At 44.1% G+C, this 10,865-nt stretch overlaps 1 protein-coding gene across 1 annotated transcript in view; it reads left to right on the top strand.

The window, feature by feature from the left end:
* Nucleotides 1-10,865, top strand: part of Pkd1l1 (polycystin 1 like 1, transient receptor potential channel interacting) — a 154,494-nt gene that overhangs the window by 110,212 nt on the left and 33,417 nt on the right. Inside the window, 5 exon segments of the mRNA XM_021178465.1 lie at nt 1,263-1,373; nt 5,609-5,729; nt 6,391-6,474; nt 7,026-7,174; nt 8,174-8,408. Coding sequence (XP_021034124.1) covers nt 1,263-1,373; nt 5,609-5,729; nt 6,391-6,474; nt 7,026-7,174; nt 8,174-8,408 — 700 coding nt within the window.

Here is a 10,865-nt window from a genome sequence, read left to right as displayed (position 1 = left end):
GGCCATCACTGGAAAGAGAGGCCCATTGGACTTGCCAACTTTATATGCCCCAGTACAGGGGAATGCCAGGGCCAAGGGGTGGGGGTGGGTGGGTGAGGGACTGGGGGGGGTGTATTGGGGACTTTTTGGATAGCATTGGAAATGTAATTGAGGAAAATACCTAATTAAAAAAAAATAAAGAGGCAGTGAGAGAATTTTGAAAAGTAGCTAATAGTAACCTTAAGCACCAAGAGCCCTTATCCTTTGTAAATCAAGTAAGATGCAACACTCCACTCTTGAGCACAGCGAAAGACTCAGCTGCTGTGGTGTAAGCTCAATGGGAAATGCATAAAACAGTCAGGAAAGTTAAGAAACAATCCTCAAAGGTTGAACTGTAGCCTGAAAGCAGTGGGAACGCACCAGTGCCTACATCAGTGTATAGCAGGTGTCTGTCATCCTTCAGATTAATGACCCACTGTGGGATAGGACACACAAGCAATTACATGGTTGTCTAGTTTTGTCATTGCTGCTGTCCTCAAAGAGATTTGTTTACAGCCTGAGAGAAGGATAACATGAATTCTAGCTCAGAAATACCAAAATCCAGTACTCTTCAATGTGAAGAGTAAATCACAGATGAATGAAATAGACACCTAAATCAATGGAACAGAAGGGAGAGACCAGAAGCAGCCAATGAATAGGCCCAAGCAGTTTTATTGGCAAAAACATTAAGACAATTCGATGTACAAGTGAATAGGCTTTTCAAAATGGGGTGGGAAAGCTGGATGTTGATAACATAAAAGAGCAAAACCAGCACAGAGGTGTTGAAATCCCATCCCAAGCTAAGAAACTATTGACGATTGATAGGTGGTGGGAGAGAGACAGTTTTCCTTAAGGGTATGCCCAGAGTAGGTTGACCAAGCTCTAGTGGAAGGCCACATATTGCAGAGCATAAGGGCAGCACGAATTATACTTGAATGGTTAAAAGAAAACAATAAAGACACAAAATTGAATGAGTAGGGCAAGTGTGTGGGTTTAGAAGGAGCTGGGTGAGGAGGTGAATGTAATCAAAGTACTTTTGTGCAGTTTTCAAAGAACTAATAAAAACTAGGAAAGAGTCTTTTGAAAGTACAAAGAATAAACACAGCATTTAATCCATCTCATGCCTTTCTACAAATACATCTGAACCGGGACATAGATGCCCTGCTCCCTAAAATACTTTCCATGAGGGAAATGTGGACACACGGGGTCTCTAATGATGCTAATTCTTTAATCTCTCTTCCCAGAGACATGACCATGCACAGCATCATGCTACTGTTGCTTTTGTTTATAGCATATGGGAGATTCTGCCCAGGTGAATATTCTCTCAATCATGCCATCAGGAAAGCATTTATAAGGTAGGAGGTTTGGGGGGCTCTTGCAGATCTGGGGAGTGTTGCACTAATTCCTGGTCATTACACCCATGTCCAAAGATGACTTCAGGCTCTGGGTTCCAGAATCAGTTTCCTTCACTGTGTTCCAGAAGGGGGCGCCCTACAGACGCTCTACCCACACCTCCCGTCAATTTCACCTATCCAAGACTGCTCAGAGAAAGGTCTTCATCACAGCCTGTGTGTGAAGTCTGTGAAAGGCTCTCTAATTACCCATGTTAATGGAGGGCTCCATTTGCAGACTTTGGCAGGTGCTTGGCATCTCATTTGGGGGTCAAAAGTGAAAGAAGTTCTGGGCCTGAGAAGGTCATATCATTCATCTGTTTTGCAGAAAAATATCAGTGTTCTTTAACCAAAGGCTACAATCACAATTCATGATTCCTGATACCCAATTTCAAACTGTGCTTCTCTGCCAAGCATTCAAGTGTTCATTGTTTTTATTTCCTACTTTTAATTGCAACAGGATCTGCATTATAAAGAAACACTGACCAAGGGAACAGTTTAAGGCAAAGGCCCACTCCCATTCATCTGACACATGGGTACCTTTTCGGGGTCCTGACACCTCTGAGATTCGGATGCCCAATAAAACGAGTGGATACATTTAGAACATTCCTTAGTCAGTGAAAGTTACCAACTGGGCAGTTTCTTCAAGGTAGTTTGACTCTGGCAATATGGATTATCATTAACTTCAGACCAATATCCCTTATGAATATTGGTGCAAAAATCCTCAATAAAGTTCTTGCTAACCGAATCCAAGAACACATCAAAACAATCATCCATCCTGACCAAGTAGGTTTCATCCCAGGGATGCAGGGATGGTTCAATATACGGAAATCCATCAACATTGCTTACTTTCTACTGACAGAGTATAACAACTCTACACACTCCAGGGGTTCCTTTCTCTTCTGTAAGGAATATTTTAATACTCATTTCTGTAGCATTTTTATGAATGTGTTGCCTTTGAACATTAGTAAGAATTCATTTCACCTTTTTGCTTTAGATTTTTAGATTCTGTAAGGCAGAGGAACACAGGCACCCTGCTAGATGGTGACTCGCAGATGTCATTCCCTTTATTCTTATTCCCTTTAGCAAGGTACTGCCTGGAAGCCCCAGTACTTGAACTTGCCATGACTCAATAATCCCAGGACTGCTGCAGCTCTAGAGAAGCTAATGGTAGTTTCTGAGTCCCATTTTCCAACGCCACAGTTAGCTTCTACTTGGACAACTTAGTTCTTCCTTATGAACAGGTGCATAGATTATGCCAGGAGGGGGCGCTGTGAGCAAAACAAAGAGACCATGTGGGGCCACCTTGTTTTAGACATGGAAATCAAAACACAAAAACCACTGATTTGGCTAGTTTATTTTTATCTCACATTTCACGAATTCCTTTTTCTTTGACATTTCTCATATGCCTCTCGAGTGTCAAATATTCCAGCTGAGATAACATCTGTAAAATTCCTGTAGTCTTGGACCTGGTACACTCAGGTAACCCTCCCAAATGTTGACCCAGGTGGGCTTAGCGCCCTCATGTTTCCCACAAGGATAGAAACCTCACTGCCATATTTATATATCATGGTTCAAAATGGAATGTTTAAAGTGGACCCTCTCTGTCTCACCCATCCCCCCAGTACCTAATCCTTAAAATCAACAAGTCCCTAGGGGCTGTTATTTGTAGCATTCCGGGGGCAAGGCAAGCCTAGGAAAAGTGAATCCGATGGAGTCTAAGGGGTGCTCTCTTGGCTCCCCGTGGCTGGCAGTCCTTTGCTCCTGGCTGCTGCAGCATCCTCTACAAAGTTAGGATACGTAAGATTCTAGATTTCTGTCTTCAAAAAAATTACTCTAATATCAGATTGTGTCACATTTAATTTGTGTTTGAAGTACTTCTGAACTCAAAGTCTTCATGAAATCCCAAATCAACAAAACTTAACTGAATCACAAGTGAGGTGAGGCAAAATCCTTGCTCTATCCCAGTGGTTTTCAGAAATGACTACTAACACTAATGCTTTTCTTCTTGCTGGACTAGAGCTGTGGGCCCATTTGATATAATTGCTGTAATTAGTACACGTAGGACCAGGCTATGGTTGGATCCTTTGGTTCACCTCTTGCTCTCCAGTGTGCCATGAAGGAGCATGATGGTTCCTTTGTGTAGGGATGTGTGAGCTCTGGGTAGCAGCAAGTGTTTCTTGACAGTTTCATTAATGTGGTCCCAACGGGGAGCAAGTATGGCAAGTGATAACATTTCTCTAAATTCTGCAAGCTTGGGCCAAGGGTGCAGTTAACTGGCAGATCACATGCTTAATGTGGGCAAAGACACCTTGGGTTGATGCCCCAGTACCTCAAAATCTACTGTGGGGGGTGTGGAGAGATGGTTCAGTGGTGAAGGATACTGGCTGCTCCTCTAGAGAACTCTGCTCCTGTTTCTTACACCCATAGAGCTGCTCATAACAGTTTGTAACTGTAGTCCGAGGGGATCCAGTGCCCTCTTCTGGCCTCTGAAGGTACCAGGCACGCACATGATACACAAAAGTGCATAAAAAGAAAACACCCATACACATAAAAATAAATAAATTTTTAAAAGCAATTTTAAGTGTTGTGGAACTCAGTATAGACATTAAACATATGCTAGTTTGTTTTTTCAAACAGATATGGGCCTTACTTAGCGGCAGGTGTGCAATCAGCTCGTCTGCCAATGTTCCTCCCTGCCTCCCTGCCTCCCTGCCTCCCTCCCTCCCTCCATGTCTTTGGACAGTGCTTTCTCTCCGGGGCTGTGAATATTTTCAGGGTTTTACCAGCTGTATTTGTGCCTCTCATGCTGACTCTGCCTCCTTTCCAAGAAATGCTGTTTCTCCATCAGAGCCTCTAGATGTCCCTTGCGCTCTCCCACTTGCTTAGGATTTGACAAGTTTGGCCAAGTTTTCAGAAAAGTATGGAATTGAGAATGAGCAGTCAGTAGAAGGCCTGCAGAGATTAAGTTCCATAACAATAACAACAACGACAACACACATAAGTGGATGGGTAGGAGACAAACTCTACTCAAGGAAAGGGACATGGGGCTGAAGAAGGCTTTGTGGTTAATCGTGCACAGTGCTCTTCTAGAGGACACAAGTTCAGTTCCCAGCACCCATGCCCAGCAGCTCATAACTCACTGCCTGCAACTCCAGCTCCAGACGGTCCAGTTCTCTCTTTTGGTCTTTGCAGTTACCTACATGCATATCACACACACACACACACACACACACACACACAAATAAAAATCTAGAAGAAGAGGAGGAGGAGGGAGGGAGGGAGGAAGAAGGAACTAAAATAAGTCAGCTCAATAGCTCCTGGGCTATTGCTCACACAGGTTATGGAGGGAGATGTTGGATGTGTGTACGTTCAGTGTATATAAATTGCTGATCGGGGTATTTGTTTCCTCGTTAACATATTTTGAAGGCTTTTCCTTGCCCTGGGTTCCTTTTGGATTAGACTGTCTATCTACCTTTCTTACATGGTTGTAAGGTATTACAGCCGTTAAGGAGTCCCTGCCCCACACCTGGGCAGAGACTATCTGGCACGAAGCATCCTCTTGCCAGCTTCTGAGGTGTGAATTCTGCTTCTGAGGTCGTGTCCCTGAACATGAACTCAAGAGATGCCTGTCCCAGGCTTTCTGGCTGCTGTGCACTGGCTCAAGTGACCTACTCTCTAAAGCTCAGCTAACCAAAAGTGCTCAGAACATTCCATCCACCCTCACTTGGTGATCTAAGGCAAAGCCTACCTTGTAATCAAGTGTTGAACATCTCATAGAATTGGATATTGAGCTACAAGTGAAAAACTCAAGTGTTGGCGGGTGAAATTTTGACCACGGTAGAGTTAAAAGATCATCAGTTTTAACTGTTATTGTAGGCTGCATATTCAGCTATATACAATTTCTTTGTTTCCCCACAGGACAGGGATCTGATTTGTTTCCCGGTGTCCACAAGAGTGCCTGGTACTTAGTATTTGCCCAGTAATGTTTGTTGAGTGAATGAATGAACATTGTTTCCCACCATTTCTTTTGCCTCTGTTGCTGAGGAGCAAAGTGAATTCTGGAATTGTACCTCATCTTACAGATGCTTTGGCTTAATTCCCACAGACGTGGGGGTGGAAAAAATGGCAACTTTTCCCTTGCTTGGAATTGTTCTTAAGGATTCATGTATACTTTTTTGTTTTGTTCTTGAATTAAGAAAGGCCAATCACTCCTTGGGGGACCTCAGCAGCACAGAAGACTGGTGGGACTGGACGCTGAGCACACTGCTACATGAGCTGTACCCAGAAAGAACATCTGCTAGAGCCTGGGGGGCTCAGGTACGTTCCTTTCTTCTCTGTCGGACGCTATATGGCAGTGGGGAGAAGCCACAGTGCAGTGTAGGGGCTGCTCCATGGCGCCAGTGCCATGGCAGGCAAAGAAGCCTGTCACTCTTCTTGACTGGAGTCTATGTTAAGCCAGTCACATCCTCCAGTCAACGCTTGCCAGTCCGAGCAGGGCCTAGACACTTACACAGGAGTTCAGGGTGAGACTGAGGAAGAAGCTAGCTCGCTTCTTGCCTGACAGAGGCTCAGGAGTTTCCAGAGCAGAAGAGGAGCCAACAGCTAAGGCAGCATGGTTAGGGAAGCTTCCAGAAAAAGGCAAGGTTGGTCCAAAGTTTGTATTATCTAATCCCTTATTCAGCTTTCACTTTCTTTCCTCTTTTGAAAAATATACAATCTTTGTCTCCTTTCGTTGTATTCCATGAGTTCTGGAGGCACCTGGGTCATTCATGTGAGATGAACTTCAGGGGGAGGCACCTGAATGGTTTCCTTCTCCAAAGAGGAGGCTAGGGAGGGAGTGCTGGTTGCATCCTCAGTGACATCAGGGGGATGGACCTCTGATTCCACAGATGCAGGGACCTGTGCATCCTCAGCCTTGTCAGCCATGCTTTGCAGGGGCCAATTGAAGTTCATAGTTCTCACACGTTGCCTCTTTCAGCCTGGAGCTCTTGGAGGGCAATGCCACCTAATAGGCCCCCTGGTGGTCAAACAGCTGAAGATTTCTGCTGGCACTGCATGTATGGTACGCACCCTGGGAGACTCAGTGACTGGGCCCAGCAGATCAGTTAAGCTCCTCAGACAACTGGGATGTGGTGTGGGGTTGCCAGGTGCCAGTACCTACCTTCCTTCTGTCCAGTCCGAGCACCTCCTGCACCCTCTGCATTCAGCCCCAGAACTGTTCTCTTCACTTCTAGAATTGGTATTCTAAGCAAAAGAAGGCTCTTTCTTCTGGAAATCTGAATACTAGGATATTCTTGTATTCTTTTCTGATGGGGTAGGGTGCCCCAAGCCAGCATTATTCTGCAGTGCTTAGTGCAATGTTCTGCAGACTGTCCAGCCCCGCCGACCCAACTCCTCAGCTTCAGCCTTCAGAAGGCATAGCCTAGATCCTTCCAGTTTAAGATAGAACCCAAAATATCATGAAGTAGGCTACAGAATGGTTCTTGAGAGTAGCAGGGTCCCTGATCACATCATCAGACTGAACCTATGTGTGGGCAGAGCTAGGGAGCCCCACAATACAGACAACTTGGGGGCAGTGCTTGATAGGTTACTTGATTGACGTTTGTGCTCCAGCCTCCCAGACCATTCTCAGAGCTTGTGGAAGATGTACTTCCTATGCACAGCAATGACCTTGACCTTGAGAACCGAAATGTGTCCCCTGGTAGTCCTGAGACCTGTGGTGTGAAGAAAGAGAGCTACATGCATAGCCTAGGAAGAACAAGGTCAGTGAGCATCCGTAAGTGTGGCTCCCAGGCCCATGCTGCCAGGTGAGCTCTGCCCTTCTGCAGGCTCAGCTTCCAGGCCAAGTCGAAAAGGGCCAACATTGCTAAGGATGGAGCAGTGCTCCTGGTTCAAGCAATGGTGTGGAAGAACTCAGAGTCGGTGTTCAGACCCACATGCATAGAGGAGAACAGAACGGAACATTCTTCAAAAGTGACTGCCAGAGCCTGCAGTCATGGGGTCAAGTGAATCTTTCCCCTTTGCTTGTTGTGTGCCAAGCAGGGTGCTCATGTGGCCTCACCAGTCCCTCCCCTAACTCCTAGAGGAACACAGAAGCCTGGAGCTGCAGTAGGCAAATGAGGAGTGGATCTTCCAGTGTGTGTAGATATAGCGTGTATATACTATGCTTCCTGTGTGTGTAGATACAGCATGTATATACTATGCTTCCTGTAGCCCAGCCTGTAGTCAGGTACCCTGGCAGTTCCACACCATACCTAGGCCCCATTCATGGTACAGCCTTCCTCATAGAATGGGACTTTGCATAGGAATCAATCTGAGAGTTATAGTAGTGTGCCCAGAGAACTTAAAAATTTAGTAGCATGATTTGCTACTAAATATGAATAATATATATGAATATACTAAAATTTATGAATATAGTAAAATGTGGTTTCTTTCTATCCTTAAAGTCCACTGTGTGCCTTTGGGAAGGTGTGGTGGGTATCTCTTCCTCACAGGGCATAGGTGAAGGGTAGAAGCCAACTGTCGGCTGGAATTATATCCTTGCTGGTGCAGGAAAGGGAAGAGGAGGGAAAGAGGGGTAGTGGGCTTCTGGTGGGGATTCCTGACACATAGGAGGACTGCCTGTGCAAATCAGAAGATAAGGGTCATCTGTCCCCATGAAGGCTATCAAGTGTTTTGGACATGGTGACACAGATGGGGTTTTCCCTGGGACTCCCATGCCTTGTTCCCTGCCCTCTCTCTGAACCTGTGATGCTTTCCAGACATGAAGCCCATGCAGCTCTGACTGCCCTCAGGGCTAGCAAGTGGATCGACCACAGCACAAGGGCCATGTCTGTGCACTTCACTCTCTACAACCCTCCAACACGACTCTTCACAAGCGTGATCCTGGGCACAGAATGTCTCCCCTCAGGAGGTCTTGTCCCCTCATTCCTGGTAGAGTCCGTCCGTATCTTCTACAGTGACTCAGCCCTAAAGTACCTTCTTATGCTTTCTGAGGTAAGTTCACCTGCCCTGGGGCTCCTGGATGGACACAGGGAACCCCAGCTTCACCTGGCCTAAATACTTCCACACTAGGAGACTAGGGTCTTTTCATTGGCTTACCCCTACAATTCTTTTGCCGCTTTTATGAGGTATGAATCATAGAGAGCAATGTTGGAGCTGGAGATAAGGAAGATCCCCAATGGGAAGATACATACAAATTGAGCTCAAATACTCAACCACCACAATGTACTAAATTCATTGTGGAGTCTTAGCCTTAGCCACCATAACAAAATACTGTCAACCCCTCACTATCCAACATTTAACTTTGTTTCTTTCTTTTTATTTTTTACTCATTTACCGCATTATTTTTTATTAGCTATTTTCTTCATTTACATTTCAAATGCTATCCCCTTTTCTAGTTTCCTCTCCAAAAGTCCTCTATACCCTCCCCCTGCCCTGCTCCCCAACCCACCCACTCCTGCTTCCTGACATCCCCCTGTACTAGGCCATATAATCTTCCCAAGACTAAGGACCTCTCTTCATATTGATGGCCAACTAGGCCATCCTCTGCTATATATGCAACTAGAGACACAAGCTCTGGGGGTACTGGTTAGTTCATATTGTTGTTCCTCCTATAAGGTTGTAGACCCCTTTAGCTCCTTGGGTACTTTCTCTAGCTCCGTCATTGGGGGCCCTATGTTCCATCCAATAGATGACTGTGCGCATCCACTTCTGTATTTGCCAGGCACTAGCATAACCTCACAAGAGATAGCTATTTTAGGGTCTTGTCAGCAACATCTTGCTGGCATCATAACTTCTGTTAATTTCAATGTGTCTCTGTTTAGTTTCTGTTTCCAGGATCTGTCCATTGATGAGAGTGAGGTGTTGAAGTCTCCCACTATTATTGTGTGAGGTACAATGTGTGTTTTGAGACTTACTACAGTTTCTTTAATAAATGTGGATGCCCTTGCAGTTAGAGCATAGATATTCAGAACTGAGAATTCATCTTGGAAGATTTTACCTTTGATGAGTATGAAGTGCCCCTCCTTGTCGTTTTTGATAACTTTGTGTTGGAACTCAATTTTATTCAATATTAGAATGGCTACTCCAGTTTGTTTTTTCAGACCATTTGCTTGGAAAATTGTTTTCCAGCCTTTTATTCTGAGGTAGTGTCTGACTTTGTCCCTGAGCTGGGTTTCCTGTATGCAGCAAAATGTTGGGTCCTGTTTATGTAGCCAGTCTGTTAGTCTATGTCTTTTTACTGGGGGAATTGAGTCCATTGATATTAAGAGATATTCAGGAAAAGAAATTGTTGCTTCCTGTTATTTTTGTTGTTAGAGTTGGGATTCTGTTCTTGCAGGTATCTTCTTTTAGGTGTGTTTAAGGATTACTTTCTTGCTTTTTCTAGAGCGTAATTTCCCTCCTTGTGTTGGAGTTTTCCCTTTATTATCCTTTGAAGGGCTGGATTTGTGCAAAGATATTGTGTGAATTTGGTTTTATCATGGAATACTTTGGTTTCTCCATCTATGGTAATTGAGAGTTTTACTGGGTATAATAACCTGGGCTGTCATTTGTGTTCTCTTAGTGTCTGTATAACATCTGTCCAGGATCTTCTGGCTTTCATAGTCTCTGGTGAGAAGACTGGTGTAATTCTAATAGGTCTGCCTTTATATGTTACTTGACCTTTTTCCCTTACTGCTTTTAATATTCTATCTTTATTTAGTGTATTTTTTGTTCTGATTATTATGTGTTGGGGGGAATTTCTTTTCTGGTCCAGTCTATTTGGAGTTCTGTTGTATGTTCATGGGCATCTCTTTATTTAGGTTAGGAAAGTTTTCTTCTATAATTTTGTTGAAGATATTTACTGGCCCTTCCAGTTGAAAATCTTCATTCTCATCTATACCTGTTATCCTTAGGTCTGGTCTTCTCATTGTGTCCTGGATTTCCTGAAGGTTTTGAGTTAGGATCTTTTTGCATTTTCTTTGATTGTTGTGTCCGTGTTTTCTATGGAATCTCTGCACCTGAGATTCTCTCTTCCATATCTTGTATTCTGTTACTGATTCTCACATCTATGGTTCCTGATTTCTTTCCTAGGATTTCTATCTCCAGAGTTGTCTCCCCTTGGGTTTTCTTTTTTGTTTCTACTTCCATTTTTAGATCTTGGATGGTTTTGTTCAATTCCATCACCTGTTTAGTTGTGTTTTCCTGTAATTCTTTGAGGGATTTTTGTGATTCTTCTTTAAGGGCTTCTACTTGTTTAGCAGTGTTTTCCTGTAATTCTTTAAAGGATTTTGTGCTTCCTCTTTAAGGACTTCTACCTGTTTAGCAATGTTGTCCTGTATTTCTTTAAGTGAGTTATTAATGCCCTTCTTAAAATCCTCTATCAGTCATCTGGAATAACAAAAAACCTAGGATAGCAAAAACTCTTCTCAAGGATAAAAGAACCTCTGGTGGAATCACCATGCCAGACCT

This window comes from Mus caroli, chromosome 11 (genome assembly GCF_900094665.2).
Source record: "Mus caroli chromosome 11, CAROLI_EIJ_v1.1, whole genome shotgun sequence".
In the NCBI taxonomy this organism is placed as follows: Eukaryota; Metazoa; Chordata; class Mammalia; order Rodentia; family Muridae; genus Mus; species Mus caroli.
This window is presented reverse-complemented; position numbering and strand designations above follow the sequence as displayed.